Source organism: Neurospora crassa, linkage group VI, assembly GCF_000182925.2.
Source record: "Neurospora crassa OR74A linkage group VI, whole genome shotgun sequence".
Classification (NCBI taxonomy): Eukaryota; Fungi; Ascomycota; class Sordariomycetes; order Sordariales; family Sordariaceae; genus Neurospora; species Neurospora crassa.
This window is the reverse complement of record NC_026506.1, coordinates 3,598,198-3,619,525: the sequence shown is the minus strand read 5'-3', so window position 1 is coordinate 3,619,525 and position 21,328 is coordinate 3,598,198. Positions and strand designations below refer to the sequence as shown.

Here is a 21,328-nt window from a genome sequence, read left to right as displayed (position 1 = left end):
GCGCCTCTTAGCGAATGCTTGGCTTCAGCACGCCTGGGGGTAGAGAGGTCTGTTACTCTGGGGCCCTGGTCGCCCTGGTCGCCCTGGTGTCTGTCTGTCTCTTTCTTGGCCCGGTTCCTTTTACCTATTTCAGGTCGTTCCCCATCCATCCAGCGGCTCGTGCGTGTCTCGAAATCTGTGATTCTGTCAGTGCGTCCTGTCTGGCGTGGTACTGGAGGCGCGGGTGTAATTTGACGTTTGTCCCAAAGGGGAGAATTTTGGCAACATCAAGGGTCGCAGCGAGAGAACAATGGTTCCTAGATCGGAGGTGCCTCCAAGCCTTTCCCACTGCTGGCTGTCTCTCTGCCTCTAGTGTGTGTAGTGGACGATGATACAACTACGCTAAGTGCCGCCTCCCGAGGCCCTTGTAATGGCAGGGGGGGGGGGGGGGGGGGCATGTTCTCGACTCCACGATTCCACGAATCCAAGAATAGGCGAATCTTGCCGTAGTGTAATTTTTGTGATGCGCTTGGTTGGCCAGGAGCCAAAAACGAGCGAACGAGCCGCATGTCGTAGCGGTACACGTGTACAAGGTTGTCCGGCCGGGGGGGCCGTGTAGTGTAGTGTATCGTCGTACCGAACAAGGTAAAATACGGACGGGTGTTTCTCCACCAGTTCCGAAACTTTGCAAGGGGCTTTTCCAGAACGCATCTCCATAGTCCATATGCCTCCAGTCGGCTAGCCGCTTGTGTCAGCGCTTTGGTTTTTGATTCTTGGGTCCAAACAGTGTTGGAAAATCGAGTATTCTGATGAAGAGTGCACTACGCAGATTCAATAGTTCACCAGACTTGACTACCAATATCCAAGCGTTAGCGATTGTATGGACACCAAATTTCAACAAGGCCACACACTAGTGACCAGGATGATCTGATCGCAGCGTGAGTCGAAAAAAAGCCACGACCAGACAGGCCCAGAATGCTACACACAAAAGTTCTTAGCATCGTCACGATATGTACATCCGTAGCTGGGTACCTAGGTACAAGGGGCCATGCGGCAACCCTTCATATTTGCTTGAACATCAACGTGGGTGGCTGGCCAGGGTCCGAATGAAGGAGGATTGACACCTGGGGTAGCCCTGAAGAGGTATCTTTGTAGTGTGGTAGGTATGTAGTTGAAACATGAAAGCCATCCCACACGGGGGAAAAAAAAGTTTCACGATACGAGAAACTCCAACAGAAATCACAAGGAAATCTTGACATAGAGAAAAAAAACCACAAGAAAAAAAGGAACTCACTGATGTTCGGCCAATTCGTGCCTCTCTCCCGTCATCGCATTCATACAGTGCCGTCAAAAAGTCGCCAAGCTGTGCCCTAGGGCCAACAAGGGGACCTAAGACAACATCGTCCGAGCCGTGATCCCAGTAAACGATCCCCCGCCGCCTCCGCCGCCAGAGGGAAAGGACGCCAAGGACGACCATTCGACAGGCAGGACAATTACATGCGCAGTACACAGTGGGGGACCGAGTGCCGACGCCTGTCATTGGTTGGCCCAACAACGACTGCTCGCTCGCGACGCGGACTTCACTCAAGGTAGTGACAGTACCTTACGGCATGTGGGTGGTGGTGAGATGAGAGATGCAACTTCCGATGCTGGCTGGCTTGCTTGTTGCTTTTTTGTCACCTAGACTACTGTACGTAGTGTCTCCCTTGTTGATGCATGCTCTGCCACTGTATACTACATACAGTAACCCCATTTCCATATTTAAAATCCTAGTTTGATCCAATCCTGTTACACGGTAGCAACACGCCGGCACCGCAGTCGATGTCGATCACCACGGAAATGGGCTTGCGACATCACTCACTACAGAAAGAACCCGATTTCACGTGAATAGGGCATTATGTGTTCTTCCTATTTTCCTGCTGTTTCGGATTTCGTGTTTGAATCCTGGTCAGGCGGGCTTCGGGAAGTGTGTGTCGAACATAAAAATAAGGTGCTCTTTGAGACCCAATGTCTTGAAATCTGTGATAGTGGCTACAACACCAAGCTATGATTTGGCAACATTCTCGTCCTGCGGCTGCCGCGGTGAGGCCAGTGAGCTAAGCAAGAAGCATGGAAAGCCACAAGACCAAGGGAGAGCCTCATTTTGTTTTCTGGTAGGGTCGAAAGGTGGATGCTCCTTGTTAGTCTCTCGATTCGAGACTGATTATGCTAGTGCCTGGCATCAGACTAGGGAGGTCGGGGTTCCCGTTGCTTGCTGCAGATTAAGGAACCTCAAAAAAATGTTCGACAACATAAGCTTATACTGTGCCTGTGCCTGTCTGAGGTTTACCCCGTATGACATGAGCCTCCCGAGTGCCCGCCCCCATGCTCCATCAAATTCTATTAGCGTCCGGGCTCATCTGTCCAACTCATTTATCGGCTGAATTGCTCGTAGTGGCAGCCTGTAGGGTATGGTAGCACCTTGGATATGCACAACGTAGGCGTCAGAGACGGACGTGGGACCGGATACGGCTGGTGACAATAGTCGCGTTACAACGAATTTGATGCCATCCACTCCTAAGATTTCCTCACTTGCATAGCGCCACCAGCAATGGTCTGGGTGATGTCAGTCAGTGCGGATTGGACGCCCTGAAGCTTGAATCAGAGCATGGCAACTTCATGGTAGCTGGATGGAGCAAAGGCAAGCCGAGACTCCTGTGGGGAAAAGGCTTGCGGAACTGCTTGTCTAGAGATATGCCTTCAGCTGGGATCCGGCGGAGTCCAGGGGACTCTAGGGGTCAGAGACTTGCTTCAGCTGGGCCAAACGATCTCTGATGCATGGCATGTCGAGCATCTGGTCCCGGTCAAGCTAGGATTGATTCGGTCTCGCGGAACGGAAATTGGATCGGATTCATGACGAGAGCATGACAGGCATGGAGGAACATGGAGCCACGATGTGCCAGCAAAGGCGCGCTGGCATAATCTCAGCTTGATACTCGCCGCCCTCCCGCCGGCTTCCGGGATGTAACCGTATCGGTTGGTTGGTCGGGCCTTCTAGCACTGCTTGTGTGTTTGGTATTCTGTAGATGGAGAAGGTTTGCTGCCGGGGAAGAGTGTTGCCATCTTGGTTTCTTTTTTTTTTTTTTGTGCTGTCACCAAACCAGGCTCTTTCTGATAAAAGCCCTCGACGCAGCTCCTCCAGAAAAGGCCAGTGATCAACCCCATCCTTGCCTCACACTCGCTCACCAGTCCTACACTGCGAATCTTCTCACAAGCTCTTGTTCATATTCATCATGTCGAGCACTTCGAGTTCACGCGTTGATCTCAGAGATCATGTCCAGGATCAGGACCTCTCTGAAGAGTATCTGTCTTCGTCATCCCGCGACTATTCCGCCGGCAGCTCCCCACTTACCACTCCTGCGCTGTCTGATGAGGAATTCGACTTTGATGTGCCGTCTGAAGATGCTCTCTTCGCACCAACACAGGCGCCGGCTGACGGTTCGGAGAAGTACATTATGGTGATTGGTGGTCTTGGGTATATCGGCTCCCACACAACACTTGAGTTGCTTCGTGAGGGACACAATGGTGAGTGCTGATGATGACCCTTTGTGGGAGCCAAGTATACTAATCCTGAGTACGCAGTTATCGTGGTGGACAACCTGAGCAACAGCTACAAGACGGTTCTGAAGAACGTCCGGATGCTGGCGGCCCATCACTGCAAGGTCAACAACACTCCCATGCCCCGTCTTCGCTTCTTCCGTATCGACTACCGCAGCAAGGCCATGCATGTGCTCCTGGAGAGATACAGCAACTTGGTGATGACGGTGGACGCTACGTCAGGCAAGCAGGTGGTGTCGTACCAGTCCCGGATTGCGGGGGTGATCCACTTCGCGGCATACAAGTCGGTGGTCGAAAGCATCCAGCAGCCCCTGCGCTACTATCGCAACAACGTGTGTGGACTAGTCAACCTGCTACAGGAGCTGGAGCGTTTCAACATCCGCAACTTTATTTTTAGCAGCTCGGCCACCGTGTACGGCTCCAAGGCCAACGCCGGCCTGCCACTGAAGGAAGAGGACCTCATCCACCACCAGGTCAAGACCCAGAACGAGGCCGGAGAGACGACCATTGTTGAGCCAACCATCGAGGGTCTGTCGTGCCCGTATGCGCGCACCAAGTACTTTGGAGAAGCCATCTTGGCGGATGTGGCCGAGGCGGACCCTGATTGGCGAATTGTTGCGCTCCGTTACTTCAACCCCGTTGGATGCGACCCTTCTGGTGTGTTGGGCGAGAGCCCGCGCGGGGAGCCGACCAACCTCTTCCCCGTGCTGACGCAAGTCCTCAAGGGCGACCGCTCGAACCTCAATGTATTCGGATCTGACTGGCCGACTCGTGACGGTACCGCGATCCGTGACTTTATCCACGTTCTCGACGTTGCCCGTGGGCACATTGCGGCGCTCAATTGGAACTCGAAGAAGGGCAACGGATTCTCCACCTTCAATCTCGGCAGCGGTACGGGCACGACGGTTCTCGAGGCGGTTCGCAGCTTGGAGCAGGCGGCTGGCCGTGAAATTCCCCTCGCGCTCGTTGACAGGAGGCCTGGCGATGTCGGCATGTGTGTCGCGTCGACGGAGCGCGCGGCTAAGGAGCTCGGGTGGTCGACTCGCGAGAGCATCACCAAGTGCGCTGCTGACCTATGGAACTACGTGTCCAAGGTAGCGTTGAGGTCGTGACGGTCGCCATGACGTTGACCCCTCGTCCCGCTCTCTCCTCCTTTCTCTTGTGTGTTTGATTGATGATATCCCGAGCGCAGCAGCGAAGTGAATCGTTGGCGTGTTTCTTACTCTTTTGTTTCTCTCGGCTGTTTTGGGTTCTGGCTTTTTGGATGGGAAAAGATCCGGTTGGCACGTCTGCTGTGCTGATTATTTTGAATTTTTTAATTTTTTTGGGGGGATTTTCTTTTGGATTTTCTTTTGGATTTTCTTTTGGATTTTTTTGTTGGTTGGTGTTCTTCGCTTAGTTCCGGGGTACCAATTTGGGTACATTGAACAAAAGGGTCGCTGGTCTCACGCAAAACTTTTCATATTTGGTTCGTGGGGTTCGTTTGTTAAAGTTTTTTTTTAAATTTTTTTTGCCTTCCAAGCTGTACGTGTAGACTGTAGATATTCTGAGAGATGATGATAGTTGACGACGGATTGACGTCAGAAGAAGTTCTCGTCGATCGAAAATCAATTATCCCAAAGTCTGACGATCATTAACATTTGGTGGTGGTGAAGAGCGCGTACAGCTGTTAGTGGGGTATTGCCCCTCGTTCCCGAGACCTTGACTCTTAACGTTTATGGGTGACAGTCATGAGAAGTAGTGTTAGGGATACTAGTACTGAAACAACCATTTGGGTTACCCCGCGCAGACATTGTGAGTTGTAAGTCAGCCATGTGTACCTTGATGGCCACATAAATGTCAGTTGGAGCTAGGTACCTACCTAGTCTTAGACGCTTGCTGACTTGCAACAGGGACCTGAATCCTTCAAGCCATCCGTTCACGCTGCTGACGGATGATGGCCATAAAAAAACAGATCCTGTACAACAGAAGCATGTCGCCCTTAAGCTTCTATACACTTGCTGATCCGGGGCTCACTGCAGCTATCCGATGGCAAGAGCTCGCAAGCCATCTGTTTCATGGTGAGGATGGCTTTTTGCATTTCTTTATTTTGCTGCGGTATCAAGCATCTCTCAATCTGTGTCCAGACCAAACTCCAACTTTCTTTCCAATTTACGGCATCCCGGTGTGATTTTGGAGAACAAATGACATGATGCCGTGTCCTAATAATTAATCAAGAAGCCCCCCCCTGTGGTACCAAACCAAGTAATCCCATCAACCCAGACGCTGCATTATCTCATATCGACATTCCGTCACTTGGTCAAAACCGAGTTACATCGCACGCAAAATCAGCACGCCTAACCCATCATGGTTAGTTTAGTTTCATTCGAGATCGCATATCGGGCCAGACCCCAGGATGATTGTCAATGAGGCTCAAGTACCTTTTGAGACGGCTTCGGACATCCTCTCTCGGACTCCAAGTAGGAAGCAACTGTTGCGGCGGCCCTGCATTCGCACATCTGGTGTAGGAATGAGTTAGTAAACATCAACACTCCGCTCTGGGCAAGTACTAGAGGTAGTATCGTCAGGTAATCAGAGTTGGGGAAGCACTCACAGCCTTCTTGTTCAGGAAAGGCGGGCAGTTCGATGGCAAGCTCTTGCACTGCTTGCGGAAGTCGGGCCGCACTCCGTGGGCGTGCTTGTGCTTTTGCTTGCCCTTGCCGTTGGCCCTGGAGGTGCTCTTGCCTGCCCGAACCTCGAGAGGAAGGATCTCGGCCGCTCCGGGTGCAAGACCAGAGCCCAAGTTGGAGGAAAGAGCGTCCATGGGCACCAAGAGGGCGGTGGACTGCAGGGCAAAGGCAGCAAGAACAATGGACAAGGAGAACTTCATGTTGGGCAAGTGTGTCTGTCTGACAGAGTTTCTGCTGTTTGCTGCAACTAGGTGAACTCTTCAACAGGAAGGAACTTTCAAACCCCCAAACTCCGTCTCGAGGCGGGATGCCGCCATCTATGTTCTAATGGATGTCATCCCACCATGGCACCAACCAACCTTCTCCCGTCCTGCACTGCCTTCAGCCAGACCGACTCCTCCGAAGAATACTCCATGTACTGGAGTACACACTTATTCGCGTACAAACAGGGGTGCGGCAGGGAAAGTTCAACGAGTAAGCCCTAGCAAGCACTCCGGTCTGTCTGTTGACCTTTTGGCCGACCTACTGTCTGCCCATGTCTTTCGGTGCATACCACCATCGCGACGCATTCAGCTCTTCAGCTGTACAGTAGGTGACACCGACTATCGAAGGAGACTATCAATCCAGTCGAGCCAGTCTAGCAGCCGGACTCGAGCCAGAATCCGTCTAGATACTCGCCACCTCCGAACAAGCATCCCCGGGCAGTCACTGGCTCCAAGGTCCAGACATTCTTCAGCGAGCCGTATTCTCAGCCCCAACTAGCGTGACAGCGTGAATCCGACGGCATGAAAAAGGCACAGACACATACACTACATGTATAGTGTAGAAGAGGCGGGTGGGTATACCAAAGTTCAAACTGGGTGTATTGGTGAGATTGGGTCTGTCAATGCCGTCTCGCTAGTTGTCGATGCGGTGGTGCGGTCCGGTGGTGATAGTGCTCACGCCAAGGGCCACGGAGCAACGCCCACATTCGGGAATAAAGGACTACGCGGAGCCTCGCCGACCAGTACCAGCCCACTACCACAAGATATCAATACAATTACGTGATGGGTGGCCGTCATGAGTTGAACTTTTTGGGCAGGGCTGAAGGCCAACCACCTGGCAGCGTCGGCGGCGTGGGTTGATATGTGCATCGGGATTGGGGCGCTACAATTGGGACGGGCACCGCATGCTGCAGTCGGGTGAGCGTCCATATTACATATGTACAGCACCTTTTGGTACAGAACAGGGCCAGCTTACAGGGCATTCCATTCACCATGTACAGCGCTCGTCTGCACTAAATCGCACAAATCCCGCGCGTCCTCGAGGTTTTTCTGCGGTCTGGTCACTTCTAGATTGCCAGACTCGTTCGGTTTGTGCAGACACAGCTCGTCACGGAGTCACAGGAAGGCAATTGCTCCAGTTCCGCCTCTGTTGTCGCCATCGGGTTTTCTGGGCTCTCGGGTTTTGTCCAACGTGTCACAGCAGAAACGAGGCTCGTAAAGACTTTTCTGTACGACGGCCATGATCACGACAGCCGACGTCCACACACAGCTGGTTGCTGACTGATGTGAAAACGATGTCGTCGAGGTGTCGAACAGAGGCTCTTGGAGTTCAGCTGGCCTCAAGTCGTGGTAAAGGCAACACGGGAGCGGGCCGGCAACGCCCACACCACACCAGGCACCACAACCCAGGGCACGCAAGGGCAGAGAAGGGCACCAGGCACTCATTCCACGTTGGCCACAGCCACACCGACTTCCCGAGACACTGACACTGGTGGAAGCTGGGTTGGGTGCTGCCCGTGTGGTCGGCCATCACGGAGGTGGCTGATGAGATGGAGGTCTCTCATTGCCCAGTGTGCCCTCCCTTCACGTCGGGTGCCTCAATGGCCCCTGTCAATTCAGTCTGACTACCTGCGTTACAGCCTGAGGTTGGGCGTTCGTAGGTGTATGCATCGGGTGAACGCGCCGTTCAGCCAGCCACAGAACCACCACGACTCACCACAGGGACATCACGATTTCACCTTGCCCCTGACTTCGCCATTTTGGCAACCCGACAACGCCATATCCAGGTACTTGCATCGGAAAACGGAAATGTTCGTGAACATTTCTTTTTTTGGTCCTTGACCGAAAACAGGCATGTTGCGACGTACCCCATACGGGGTAGATGCCGTGTAACGCGCCCCCAAAGCCACACATGCGATCGGTGTGCCAAATGCACCAAATTGCACCAAACCCATCTCACCAACGGCCTGTTGGTGGCCTATATCGCGGGGCTGTATCAATGCAGGTTGCGGGGAGGTAGGCATGAATATATGCTGCATCATATTTTGCAACGTATCGTATGCCATTATGCCAATTTGCCATCTTGCGGTGTGTCAGAACATTCTGCTCACGCCAAGATCTCACCACCTATGTTTCTCAATATAGTGTCGCCAGCAGGTATGCTTCCTGCACGCCGGTAGTTGTTTGTTGTACGGCCAGTGGTTCAACTGCACAAACCGGCCGCCAATACCAAGCACCAGAAAGACGGTTCAGCCGGCTCAGATTACCCGGTTTACGAGCTGTCAAGTATGCGTACATCGTACAGACATACCGGCGGGGCGTGCTGTCTTGAATCTGACAGATTGACACATGCCGACGAGGAAAATAAGACGAGTGAAGGAAAACCGCCCTGAAGGAATATTCACCGTCAAAAAGCCCGGAAGAACATTCTACCTCAGTCCCACTACCATCACTTCATTGTGTTGGTGAACACGGTGAGGTCGAACGGCGTGCCGAAATTCGCTCCAAGGGCATCCAGATGGTGCCTCTTTAGGAGAGTCTATACCTGTCTATTCCGGTTATACCTCCACTGGTCTATCTCGTCTATCTACTTGCGGGAGGCACATTCAAAAAGTAACCCTGATTCAGCCATGAAGCCCTTCCTCACTGGCCTCGCCCGTCAACATGTTGCTGCCGCCCAAGTCACACGCCACCTCCACATAACCTTCCCAACCCGAGCACCACGTCGCATAGTCAGTAGCAGACGTGGCAAAGTGTCCGGCAAGTTTATGCTGTGTGACCACCTCGTCCAAGAAGTTCTGCACGTTCTTTTTGATGGCCTCTTTTTCACTGCCTTCGGTCTTCTCTGCTTCGGCGGCATGGTGGCCTTCTAGATCTGGCTGCTGGGGGCGGCCGCCACTGCTACCACCCGCTTGGCTTTTTGGACCACAGCCGCAGGTGTGGGCAACAGCTATCGCTTTGGCCCGCTTCTCGGGCGTCAACAGAGCGAGGTTAGCGTTGACATAGTCACCCGAGTCCCACCAGGCGGCGAGGCAGTTCTCGAACACCACCACGTAATTCACCAGGCGAGGGGAGAAGAAGGCGTCAGAGGAGTCGGCCGAGGGGAAGATGCCTGGATTGTGGATCACGATGCCCAGTCCCGTCGTCGAGGATGTTGCCGATGACGATGGTGCTGACAAGGAAGTGTTTTCGCTGCTATTAATACTATCACAATGGCTCCGGCGATATGCAGCCTCAGCAAAGCCGGACCGTACACTGTCCGTGATGCGCTGGAGGTAGTCGAGATACTGGGCGTCTATTGGGACTTCGTCGACAAAGATGCCGTCCAAGCGGATCGCCTGTTTGTTTCACGAGGTGAAAGTCAGTTACAAGTCGTTACAAGTGGTACGTATGGTAACTTTGGTATGACTGATACACAAAGCGGGAAGTGGGACGAAACACAAGAGTGGGCCGTGCACTGCACGACGTCTCGTATCGATCGCCAAGACAGGGCCCTTGAGGCTCCTTATCCCAGTCTGCTTGCCAGCAAACAAGGACAGGGACCCCATTGGAAAAAAACAAGGGTAAATTGAGATCCTCCCCGCCAAGATCCCCGTGGGGCCGAGCCCGGGCTGGGACCGAGCCGTGTTGGAACCGAGCCGGGTTGGAGCGGAGCCGGGTTGGAGCGGAGCGGACTCGCCAAAAAAAACAGACGAAAAAGCAAGTTTGGGAAATCCGAAATCTCGGTTGCTTTTTCGCTCAGACATTGACCGCCAACCTTGAGGCCCGTGAGCATGAGGACTCCTCCACACAAGGCCCGAACCCCGGGAGAAACACCAGTGTGCTCCAGTCTCCAAAAAGTGTAGAACCAGGTTCAAGGGCTCTTTTGCCTCGGAACAAGCAATGCCAGCTGAAGTCTCGAATTTTCTTCTTCCCGAGGCGAAAATGAAGTGGGGTCTCTCAGCAAGCTCCAGAAGCAGTTCCAGCTGAGCTTCGGTCGATAGCTCCGGATCTTTCGACATCCCAGTGGAGGAGGCCCCATTCGGAAACTGAGTGGAGGCCAAGCTTTTCCCAAGAAAGCAAAGAAGCTTTTCCCCCAGAAAGCAACGAAACAGGGAGGAAGGGATGAACAGGAGGGATGTAGACACAACAGTGGGAGAAACTCGGACGCTCGAACTGTCATCCAAAGTTTGTCGTAGGAACCCTGCTTGCACTGCCATTCCTGTTTCAAACTAGGCTGATGGAGCTGGGAATTTGCCTGTGTGCGTGTTTCGGGGCGAGCCAAACTGTCCGACCCGTCAGAAGTGACGGAGTCTAATTTCCCGTTGGGACGCCTCTTCCTGGTTTGTTTTTTTCGCCGTAGGGGAGCAAGAGTCCAGACTTGTTTCTTCTGAAACATTTGGACAAGCATGATCGCTGGCACCGCACCGCACGGTTCGGGCGTTCATCCGACCCTCGGCGTAGTAACCTAGGACCGGAGAATTGTTTGTTCTCGGCGAGCGGATCGGCAGCGGGTTGTTGTCGGCGGAGATGCTCCACTGAGTCAAACACTGAAATCAAGCCAAGAAGGGTCCAAACGGCCGAGCGCACAAGAACCAAGGTCGTCCCCGGTGCCGCTAATGATGACAGTTCCAGGCTCAAGTGCGTGTCCCGGACTCCGGCCGGCCGGGGACACGGTGCGGACAACCTGAAGGTGCGGATAAGGTGGTGTCCAGGTGTCCAAGCGCCGGCGATTTTTTAAGAGCCACTGGTAACCGTGATCGGCGGCTCGGCGGGCGTCGTAAGAGATGTCCTTGCCGGGCTGCTGGATCGGAGACTCGGAGGTAATGGTGCAATGTTGCCATAAACCCGTGTTCACCGGCGGGTGATTGCTAGTGATGGGCAATGCGATGCGATGCGATGCGATGCAGGGTCGGTGATCCTCCTGATGACGATGCTGGTGAATTCATGTGATGGGGTTGACAATGCCAGTTATCGCATCTCGATCTCGATGGTCCCGACCAGCTTAAGTTTTAGTCCAGCTCAAACTGGGAACCCAATCGCCCAACATCTCTCGGGCCCCAGATTGAATCGACAACACCACCAATCGAAGGCAAAAACAAAGACAACGAAACAAGAGACAAACCACTGCAAAAACACAAAAATAGAAATAGGGAAAAAAAAAAAAGGTAACTCACCCACTCTCCCCGCTCCGCAAACTCCAACCACCCCAAATACGCCTTCACATCCCTCTCCACCTCCTCCACCTCCCGCTGCCCATAACTGCAATGCACGTACCCAATGACCTTTACATTGGGATATTGTGTGGTGTCGGAAAGCTTGGATAGAGCCGCGCGGTAATCGGCGTTGGGGATGGGGTAGTCGGGTCCCGGTCCGTTGCCGGGGTTGATAACCACCAGAAACTCCAATGACGGGTTCTTGGTGAGGGCCGTGGTGAGGGCGCGGAAGAGCGGGGCCCAGCCGGAGGACTCGTGCGAGGACGAGAAGGAGGGGTAGATGTAGAGGGGTATGAGGATTGTAGACATTTTGTCTTAGGTGTCCTATGTAGTAGTTCGTATTGGTGAGGAGGTATGGGTGGTGTGGTGGGCCAGAAAGGTGAGTGGTGGTCGTGATTGGTGTGAAGATGGTGAGGTTGTTGGTAGTGAGAGGTACCGGCGATGCACCCGGTGGATGCAATACGGGACGGAGCGGATGAACGGAGTTAGTTGCGGAGGTAGGTCCGGTCGGTACGTGCCCGAAGGCAGGATAGTAAAGGTAGGTACGGAGGTACGGTTAATGGTATCGGCGACAACGACGGTAAGTGTCGGCAAGGAACAAAATTGATAAGATGCTATGCTGTCAAAGATGCAGAAGAGCGAATGCGCCGAAGAATGGTTTAAAAAAAAAAAAAAAAAAAAAAAAAAAAAAAAAAAAAAAAAAAAAAAAAGTCTCGTTGGTGTTGCCAAATTCCTCTGGAACTTTAAGCAGAAAAAGGATTTCCGACAACCGGACGTTGTGATTAGATAGGATTTCGGAATAGCAGCAGTCGTACCACGGCCACGGAGGAATGCGTGGTGATGATCTGCGCCTTTTTGCTACCGGGCATGCTACGTACCTACCTACATACAAGTGGAAATACGGGGTTTTCAGCTTTCGCTGGCCTTGTTGGGCCACGCCGGGCTCATCAGTGGGCTGCGCTGGCTGTGGTGCTGGGGGTGATCGATGTGCGCTGTGATGGTCGGTCGGGTGCTGGGCCGCGCCGCCGTCCTCGTGGGCAAGGTGTGTGTGATGCGGTGATCATTCAGTTGATCAACAACACCACGACGACACCACATGGAATTATCGTGATAACGAACTATACTAAGCAAACATGAGGTACAGCATGCATGAATACCACCGACAACCAAAAATCAACAACCACAGCCGAAAACACGAGTTCTAGTACAACTCTTATTTTTCCGATGCAAAGGCCCACCACCCTATGGCTCCCACTTCGATACAACTGAAGTAAATAGTAAATGTAATAAGGTAAGGCAAGCAGTTCATCCAACAATTCATCTCACCAAGAAGACATCATTAATCCATCCATCACTCATCATCCGACCCATCATCAGAGGTATTCGCAACCTTGGTCTCCGCCACGTTTCCATCGCAGTACTCCACCCACGCATCCAGATCCATGCCCTTCAACACGGTACTGAACCTATCCGCCCCCGTCGCGCCGCACAGCTTCCTGCTATCCTGCGTCTTGACGGCCTTGGGCGCACCACTCGGGTACTCAATATGGAACACGGGCTTCCCCGCCGCCGTGAACTTTTCAAACGTATCGCACTCGTTGTACTGCGCGCACTGCTCGTTGACCGAAAACTGCACCACGTCCAGGACGTCCTCAATGACCTCGCCCGCATTTTTCAGTCCCATGGCCAGTCCGCGCTTGGAGGCTTCTTTACCCAAGAAGCGCACAAAGTCAATCGTGTCTTGCTTGGTCAGGCCCAGGCCGTTGGCGTTTTGGTAGCCGTCTACGTTGTCCGGGTCGACGGCGTCGCACTTCATAGAGGCGGCAATGTCCAGGCGCTTGAGCATAATGTTGCGGACCGAGGGCCGGCGGATGTCGAGCCACTTCTCGTCGGGCCAGCCGTCCATGGTCTTTCCCAGGTCGGCGGCGACGAAGGACGTGTTGTCGGGCGTGTAGGGCTCGTAGGAGCCGGCGGAGAAGTAGCAGATGGCGCGCTTGCCGAGGGAGTGCAGGTTGGAAATGACGTTGGTGTTGCGGTGGAGGAACATGTCAAAGTCCCAGACGGGCACGTCGGGAGTTAAAGCCTGTGTGGTTTTGGCGTTGGCGGACGGCACGTCGAGGACCGAGTTGAGAATGATTTGCCATTTGGCGCCGACGGGGGGTTGCCAGACTGTGCCGTTGGGGGTGACGGGTGGTTCGGAGGGAGTCGGGCCAGAGGGCTCGTTTTCGTCGCCGCGGCCGCCGTGGTCCTTGAGACCGAGACCTAGGCCGAGTCCGAGTGCGAGACCGAGGACGACGACGACGGCGGCGGCGATGGCGATGTAGAGGATCTTGCGGGATCGGCGCCGGGGTGGGGCAGTTCCCGCCGATTTGAGGCCGGCCTCGTCGACGACGACGGGCTTTGCCTGGTGCTCCTCCGACTGGCCGGACTTGGGCGTGTCCGCCATTGTTCGTCGGGATTGTTAACCGAGGAGGGAAGGTGAGTGGACGGTAAGTAAGTAAATGCGTACGGTATGCGCTATGTAGCCAGATCGGATGGTATGCAGTATGTAGTAGAGTAGGTATAAGTGATGCGGAAAGGACACTGGCGCGCAGGGTATTAAGATGGATACGAAGTAAATGGGGAGCGGAGAGGGCAAAGAAGGGTAAGGATTGACAAGAAAAATGCGGATCCGGCGGTGGTGTCGTGCTGCTGTGTAACCGTCGCCAACACCATAAACAACTTGACAAACACCAAGGATATGGAAGACGACGACGACGACAACGACGACGACAACGACAACGAGGACAGGAAGGGGTTGTAACAGTGGATATGTATGTCGGTGACAGTCCAAAGCGGTGATGACTCGACGCCGGTGGTAGGTAATCAAAGGACGGCACAACCACTGGTTTGTCGACGAGGCGGAACATACAAGTCTCATCCACTCTGCGACGACCTCCGGGCAGTCTGGCGCCTACGGGTTTGTTTGGTTGTCGGCGCAGCTTGTCGAGGCTTGTCTCAGAGCCGAGAGCTCATCTGCCTCGTCTAGTCTAGTTGGTTGCTTGGTCACTGTCACCTCGGTCACTGCCACTGCCCAGTGCAACGGCAAAATGTGTGTCAAAGGCACTGGAAGACGGGACTTGAGCAATTTGTGTGATGCAGAGAAAAGCGGCAGTGTTGCCCAGCGTGGGTGGTGATGGAAACGACGAGGACAAAGACCGGTCAATTCATCACCCGTTCAAAGCCGCTTTCTCCATCTTGATATGATAGTAGAGGAGGTAATGTTGGCCGTCTGTCTTGACATTCTTTCTTGGAGTCTGGGTCTTGGAAATCACCTAGGTAGTTGTCCCCATTCAACTGCCAGTTGGGATTGGCTTTCGTTGGCTGCGGTCGACGAGGTGGAGGAGAGGAGGTTGTTGGTAGTGTAATTGTGAATAGTACAAGAATGACTGAGCGACCTCGAACCGAGCAGGATGGAAGCGATGGAAGCGAGGAGTGCACAGACACCGACCGGCCGACTGATTGGTGACAGGGGACCAAACACCCCGCTAAAGTCCAGGCCAGGCCAGTCCCGGTCGTTGCCTGTGCAGTCTCTGCTCATGCAGTCCCGCTTGCTGGACACTTCGTTCCATGCAGTGCAAGTGCAGTCCTCTTGCATTTTTTTGGTGCAACAACAACAACAACTGGCGTCTTGGCATTCCACTTCTCCGTTTCTGGCTTTGTGAGCTTGCCTGGTTAGGCGCTGCCAGCCAGCCTGTCATGGATTCGCTGCTATAAGAGGAGAGTGCAGTGTAACCTCGACACCGTGTTGTTTATCATCAAAACAAACACTGTGTGAAACAGCGTCAGGAAAGCTTCTCTACAACTGAATTGCCCGCCAGTCGCAGCAGGGAAGTCCGCTGAACCCTAAAACGCTGAACCGCTCAAGAAACATCCGGTGTTTGCAACTATCAGACTAACCAACGTCCGCCCGTCATGGAACCTCGAACATCACCACCACAGCACTCTCCTCCATGTTCATGTTTTGGCTTCAACGACAAGACTCACTGAGGAATTCACATTCCTTCGTGCGTTCTACACTACCATCCATCATATTTCACACCCATGATCCTTCTCCGCGGATCTGGCCGCTTCCAGATGGACGTCCAGATCACGCTATGCCTGTCTCCGATCGTCTGACTTGCGCCCAATTACCCCAACATCCTTTGCCTGCCCCCCGTGCCTCTACACATCGTATTTTGCCTGTCCCCGCTGTAGGTAAGCAATATGTTACATACAATTATTGACCAATTCACAAAAAAGATGGCGAGGCGAGGCGAATCACGAAAAGCAACGAGAGCCGTTGGCCTTGACATCGATGGAGGTGAAGCCCTCTCTCAACTGAACCCCTCAACGCCTCTCCTCTCTGTGTAACATGCCAGGGCACCAAGGGCAAGCCACGCACGCCCATTGCTACCATCGCAGCCCGTATTCCCTCCCCCCTGGATCAACTAACTGAATGGATGCTTCCCCTGGCTTGATGGTTGTTCCCCTCAACGCCGGGCATCCAGCTGCATGTCCACGTTGACGCCCACTCGACGCCGCCGCCCCCCTCTCCGGAGCCCCATCTCGATTTCGCTATTTCTCTCTCTCTCTCTCTTTCATCCAAACAGTAGTAGGATAGCGCTAGGCCCTCCCCCCAGACCCAACCTTCGCATGGCATGTTTGGGGAATTCAACATTGGCGTTCCGAGTTAGTTCCTGGGCACGTCTCTCAGCCCCCCCCCCCGAAAGATTGCTTGCATGAGACACACACACGACTTGGATCTTTGAATTTTTTTTCCTCGGACTCCTCAAACTCTCCAACTAGCTTCCCACGCGGAGATTTCAGCTCGTTTGTATCTTCCAGATCGAGACAAGGCCGAAACTGTTGTGATCCACGCGGCAACTAGACTAGTAGGAAAGCAAGCACTCCGTTCAATAATGCTTACCGAATCGAGCTGAAAATTGAAGGCTGACTGCTTCAAAGCGCTGTCTCCTTCATCTCTCTTCTTCCAAACAACTCGGCGTCTCGGCTCTCACTTTAGCATTGGCACTCTAGCATCGGGGCCGGCCCAGAGGCTTGCATGGTATCATCAGACCATTCGGATATTCCTATTCTCATTCAGGAACATGGATCTGTCTCCGTTAGCTACTAGTGAACCCGACCCAACGACATGGTAGCCTGCTTGCTTGCTTGCCGCCATGCTAGCTAGCACCATGCTGCCATGCCCAGCCCATTCTTTGCCATGCCCGAACGGGTGTGATAATGCCAATATTCGTGAGCAAGAAGAGAAGAGTGTGAGTAAGCAAGGCTCGTGTGTATGTGAGTGGGCTCATTCTGGACGTCTTCTCCATCCCTATACGAATACACACACCATCAAAGGTTCAAGTCAGACACACATACTCATCCACACACACAAGGATATACAAAGTTACGAACTTTGTTGTTGCTGTTGTGGTGGTTCTGTCTGTCCGACTAGTATATTGTGTCTCTCATTCCCGCTTCCTTCTTCCATGAAGTGAGACTCTCGCAAGCATCACCGCCGTCCTTCCACTCGTTTTCTCTCTTACCTGTTGTGCTTTCCCTCCCTAGAGCACACAGTTGTTTATCCCACGCACATCCCCCCCAGTCCGACTGTCTTGTAGGACTGAGTCGTGGGTTACGGCTACACTGCTTAAACTTTGTGAACAACTTGTTTGTTTTTGCATTGCACGTGCTGCAACAAGCAACAACCTCTGTCCGCAATGTTCTCCTTCTCTAGGAGCGCAGCTTGGAGCTGCCTCTTGGTGGCCTTACACTTCACCCTCGCCTTGGCCGCCAAGTCGCTCACCAACACCATCCTCATCCTCGCCCGCGACACCTACTCGGGTACTTCCGCTGCCGAAGGCCTGCAGGGCTATGGCATCCCTTACCAGATCGTGCTGGTGCCCCAGGCCGGCATCACCCTCCCTGCCCTGGCCACCGGCACCGACCAGGGAAACTACGGCGGCATCATCGTCGTCAGCGAGCTCTCGTACCAGTACAGCGACGGCTGGCGCTCCGCCATCACGGCCGCGCAATGGGAGACCATCTACACCTACCAGACCAACTTCGGTGTCCGCCTGGTCCGCCTTGACGTCTTCCCCAGCACGGACTTGGGCGTCGACCTGGCCGTTGCCGGTGCCGGCTGCTGCAACACGGGCGTCGAGCAGCTCATCTCCTTCTCGGACGTCTCCGACTTCCCTACCGCCAACGTCAAGACCGGCGCCGGCGTGAGCACCCAGGGTCTGTGGCACTACCCGGCCAAGATCGTCAACTCGACCATCGCCAAGCCCATTGCCACGTTTGCTCCTTCTTCCGATGGCACCTTTTCCACCACCAGCGTCGCGGCCATCATCAACACGTTTGGCACTCGCCAGCAGATGGTCTGGTTCACCTCGTGGGCCACCGACTGGGCCTTGGCCTCCAACTACCTCCAGCACGGCTTCATCCACTGGATGACCCGCGGTCTCTTCGTCGGCAAGCGCAAGATCCACCTGTCCACCCAGGTCGACGACATGGGCCTCGAGACCGAGATCTACCACCCGGCCGGCAAGAACTTCCGCATCCGCATCTCGGATCTCGAGACCCACGCCACCTGGCAAAGCAACATCAACACCCGTCTGCCCGCCGGCTCCCACTACTTCGTCGAGATGGGCCACAACGGCAACGGCGACTTTATCGAGGGCCTACCCAAAGCCACCAGCGAGAACATGTGCAACCCCTCCGAGGCCGTCGACTACGAGTCTCCCCCCGACACGCCTCTGGACTTTAAGAAGCCGCTCGGCACCGGTCTCACCCTCTGGAAATCCACTTTCGTGAACTACACCTGGTCGCTGCAGTGCGCTCTGCTAGACGACATCACGACGTGGTTCTTCAACCACATCAACACCTTTGCGTCCGTGTCTCACACCTTCACGCACGAGGAGCTCAACAACGCCACCTACAGCGACGCCAACAAGGAGATCTACTTCAACCAAGCCTGGCTCAACCAGATCGGCTTCGGCGCCTCCTCCATGTTTTCTCCCCTCGGTCTAATCCCGCCCGCCATCACGGGCTTGCTCAACGGCGACGCCATCAAGGCCTTTTTGGATAACGGCATCCGCTACGTCGTCGGCGACAACACGCGCCCCATCCTGCGGAACCCCGAGAACTCGTTCTGGCCGGCCATTACTAACGTCGCGACTAACGGGTATGATGGCCTCGTCATCATCCCGCGCTGGGCTACGACCATTTACTATAACTGCGATACGCAGGAATGCACGTTGCAGGAGTGGATCGATACCTCGGCTGGCGCGGCGCCCTTTAGCAACCTGCTGGACGATGCCCGCCGCGTGAATGTTCGGTACTTGTTGGGTCTCCATCCTGATCCGTACATGTTCCACCAGGCCAACTTGCGCAGTGGTGATGTTGATCAGATCACTGTTGGGTCTGTGAGCGGCAAGCTCTCGCTGCTTCAGATCTGGGTGGAGACCATCACGCAGGAGATGGTCCGTCTTACCAACTGGCCTATTACTTCGCTGAAGCATGATGATATCGGTCGTCTGTTTGTTGATCGCATGACTCTTGAGTAAGTTTCCATTTTTTTTTTTTTTTTTTTTTTTTTTTTTTTTTTTTTTTTTTTTTTTTTTTTGGTTTCCCTCCCCATTTGGTGCGGAACGTATACTAACTTGCAAACAGCAAATGCAACCCCAACATGCAGTATAACTACTCCGCTGATGGCACCAAGATCGTCAGCGTGACTGTTACTGCCACCAACAACCAGTGCTCTGTCCCTATCCCCGTCACCGTGCCCGCTTCCGCGTCTGGATCGGCTACTGTTGATGCTCTAGGCAATGAGCCCAAGATTTACTGGACTACACTGTCCGGTTCGCCTGTCACTTTGACGCTTTCTTCGCAAATCAGCATCTAAGAATGGAGTTAAATGGTGGGGGATTTCTCGGGATACCTAGTGTCGTTTTTTATGCAATGAGTAATAGTTTCAAATGAACTTGATGAATGACTCTTAGATGTGCATTTGGGATGTGAAGTATCTGCTGCCAGCTTTTGTCAGTCCGCATGTTGAAGTAGATGGTTATTTTCTGGCAAGTCCACCAAGTTTTAGCTCTGAACTGAATTTTACATACCTGCCTTACCTCTTGCCACCCACATGACCACATGACCACATCACCATCATCCGTCATCACTCATCAGGCCATTGATCACTCACTTCCGCACCCTCCACCAACAGCCCCATATTCAACCTCACACTCCACCTCACATACGGTGTCATTTCCTTCTCCTTATCCACAAACCCTCCCCCAGGCGCCGTGATATCCGACGCTGCCCCCTTCCCAAAGTGGTGACTGAACAACGGGGGCTGCACCGTCACACAAACTGGCGCTGTGTCTCTCCCCTGCTCGGCAAACAAACCATCACACCACTCCCCCAAGACCAAGTCCCAACCCTTCGTCAACGCCTCCTTGACTCCAAACCGCCACAACAATTTCCTCGCTCCTTGCTGGCTGACGGCGTATGCTTGCGTGCAGATGGCCCCGCTGGAATGGTGCACGACGCGCGTGTGAGGCGGGTAGAGCTCGGCTAGTTGGTCTTGTAGAGCGAATGGGTGCGCTCTGAGATGTTCGGGATTGGGGACTGTCGGGTCGTTGAGAATAGTTACACGAAGCAGGGAGGTGTTGGTTGGAGGGGTGGCGAGAGTGATGGAGGTAGGGAAGTTGGTGCCGCAGTGACCTAGCCAGAGCACGTCCCAGTTGTTGCCGTAGGGCGACGAGAGAGATTCGTTGGAAAGGGAAGGGATGGAGGTGATGGGGACATTGATGATCTTGTCTGGGTCTGTCACTGTGGCCGCTTGGTGTGTGTTCGCGGTAAAGGGCTGAGCTGCTCGAGCAAAGAGTTGCAGTTGGGACTTGAGACGAATATCCCAGTCTGCATCGTCTTCGAGGATCAGGGCACTGGTGAGGTTGTGGTCAATGATGGTGTTGAGAACATTCATGTGCGCGCGCCATGAGCCCTTGTTGCCGCGCAAGATGGACTTTTCCCAGTCTTCACCTGGAATGACTTTGTCTGGAACGTCAGTCCCGGGGACGCCTTTGGCCCATGTGATTTGGAGGTTGGTAAGGGCCGCGGTGAGGGTCATGGCATCGCGACGGTCGGTCCGCTCAGGGAGGTTGATGACGAAGATCTTTTGGAACTGATAGTCATTCAGTGTCAGTGTTATGTCTGGGTGAGGATCGTGACTGGAGATAAGAGATGTGCACATACTCCCAGAGTGGTGTTCAGGACATCTGATGAGGCTTTGCTGGAAAGTTGACTGCCAACATGTCGAATTGCTGGGGCACCATGCAGCCGGAAGGATTGAATGATGAGAATGACTGTAATAATACCAAAGAAGGCAATACCCGCGGCGCGATGGCTAACAATCATGTTGATTCCATTCTCACCGGCGGTTGAAGATGCATTGGTTTTGTTCTGGTTTCCCCGCTTGCCATTACCTTATGGGATCAAACTGGACTCAGGACAACTGCCCCTGTAGACGGGTGAGGACCGGATAAATGCCATCCCACCTCTTGCAATTTCGTGGTGGAAGGAGCTCCTGTCTTAGTCTCAG

At 53.8% G+C, this 21,328-nt stretch overlaps 6 protein-coding genes across 6 annotated transcripts; 2 read left to right on the top strand and 4 right to left on the bottom strand.

The window, feature by feature from the left end:
• The first annotated feature begins 1,684 nt into the window (after positions 1 to 1,684).
• Positions 1,685 to 5,279, top strand: NCU05133 (udp-glucose 4-epimerase). Its single transcript, XM_951538.3, has 2 exons — positions 1,685 to 3,543; positions 3,601 to 5,279. Exons 1-2 carry the CDS (start codon positions 3,252 to 3,254, stop codon positions 4,686 to 4,688), a joined length of 1,380 nt encoding a protein of 459 aa, XP_956631.1. The 5' UTR covers positions 1,685 to 3,251; the 3' UTR covers positions 4,689 to 5,279.
• Positions 5,280 to 5,626: 347 nt separating this feature from the next.
• On the bottom strand, positions 5,627 to 6,606 carry NCU05134 (hypothetical protein). Its single transcript, XM_951539.3, has 3 exons — positions 6,170 to 6,606; positions 5,997 to 6,074; positions 5,627 to 5,912 (listed from the first exon to the last, which is right to left on the bottom strand). The coding sequence occupies exons 1-3, from the start codon at positions 6,443 to 6,445 to the stop codon at positions 5,904 to 5,906; spliced, it is 363 nt and encodes a 120-aa protein (XP_956632.3). The 5' UTR covers positions 6,446 to 6,606; the 3' UTR covers positions 5,627 to 5,903.
• Positions 6,607 to 9,008: 2,402 nt separating this feature from the next.
• On the bottom strand, positions 9,009 to 12,012 carry NCU05135 (hypothetical protein; the record flags this gene model as incomplete). The annotated part of the gene is made up of 5 exons (XM_951540.3): positions 9,009 to 9,846; positions 10,068 to 10,338; positions 10,916 to 11,037; positions 11,115 to 11,358; positions 11,765 to 12,012. The coding sequence occupies 5 exons, from the start codon at positions 12,010 to 12,012 to the stop codon at positions 9,133 to 9,135; spliced, it is 1,599 nt and encodes a 532-aa protein (XP_956633.3). The 3' UTR covers positions 9,009 to 9,132.
• A 404-nt stretch (positions 12,013 to 12,416) lies between these two features.
• On the bottom strand, positions 12,417 to 15,111 carry NCU05136 (endo alpha-1,4 polygalactosaminidase precursor). Its single transcript, XM_951541.3, has one exon. The coding sequence runs from the start codon at positions 14,147 to 14,149 to the stop codon at positions 13,055 to 13,057; it is 1,095 nt and encodes a 364-aa protein (XP_956634.1). The 5' UTR covers positions 14,150 to 15,111; the 3' UTR covers positions 12,417 to 13,054.
• A 1,338-nt stretch (positions 15,112 to 16,449) lies between these two features.
• Positions 16,450 to 20,333, top strand: ncw-1 (non-anchored cell wall protein-1). Its single transcript, XM_951542.3, has 2 exons — positions 16,450 to 19,291; positions 19,402 to 20,333. Exons 1-2 carry the CDS (start codon positions 17,448 to 17,450, stop codon positions 19,631 to 19,633), a joined length of 2,076 nt encoding a protein of 691 aa, XP_956635.1. The 5' UTR covers positions 16,450 to 17,447; the 3' UTR covers positions 19,634 to 20,333.
• On the bottom strand, positions 19,457 to 21,323 carry NCU05138 (hypothetical protein). The gene is made up of 3 exons (XM_951543.2): positions 20,983 to 21,323; positions 19,848 to 20,911; positions 19,457 to 19,757 (listed from the first exon to the last, which is right to left on the bottom strand). The coding sequence occupies exons 1-2, from the start codon at positions 21,142 to 21,144 to the stop codon at positions 19,904 to 19,906; spliced, it is 1,170 nt and encodes a 389-aa protein (XP_956636.1). The 5' UTR covers positions 21,145 to 21,323; the 3' UTR covers positions 19,457 to 19,757; positions 19,848 to 19,903.
• Between the last annotated feature and the right edge of the window lie 5 nt (positions 21,324 to 21,328).

Excerpts from the sequence above, each read along its gene's own strand:
- NCU05133 (XM_951538.3), top strand. The coding sequence starts at position 3,252 with ATGTCGAGCACTTCGAGTTCACGCGTTGATCTCAGAGATCATGTCCAG. Across the intron at positions 3,544-3,600 it reads GCTTCGTGAGGGACACAATG|TTATCGTGGTGGACAACCTG; the intron begins GTGAGTGCTGAT and ends CTGAGTACGCAG.
- NCU05134 (XM_951539.3), bottom strand. The coding sequence starts at position 6,445 with ATGAAGTTCTCCTTGTCCATTGTTCTTGCTGCCTTTGCCCTGCAGTCC. Across the intron at positions 6,075-6,169 it reads CTTTCCTGAACAAGAAGGCT|ATGTGCGAATGCAGGGCCGC; the intron begins GTGAGTGCTTCC and ends TTCCTACACCAG.
- NCU05136 (XM_951541.3), bottom strand. The coding sequence starts at position 14,149 with ATGGCGGACACGCCCAAGTCCGGCCAGTCGGAGGAGCACCAGGCAAAG.
- ncw-1 (XM_951542.3), top strand. The coding sequence starts at position 17,448 with ATGTTCTCCTTCTCTAGGAGCGCAGCTTGGAGCTGCCTCTTGGTGGCC. Across the intron at positions 19,292-19,401 it reads GTTGATCGCATGACTCTTGA|CAAATGCAACCCCAACATGC; the intron begins GTAAGTTTCCAT and ends ACTTGCAAACAG.
- NCU05138 (XM_951543.2), bottom strand. The coding sequence starts at position 21,144 with ATGATTGTTAGCCATCGCGCCGCGGGTATTGCCTTCTTTGGTATTATT. Across the intron at positions 20,912-20,982 it reads TCCTGAACACCACTCTGGGA|TTCCAAAAGATCTTCGTCAT; the intron begins GTATGTGCACAT and ends AATGACTATCAG.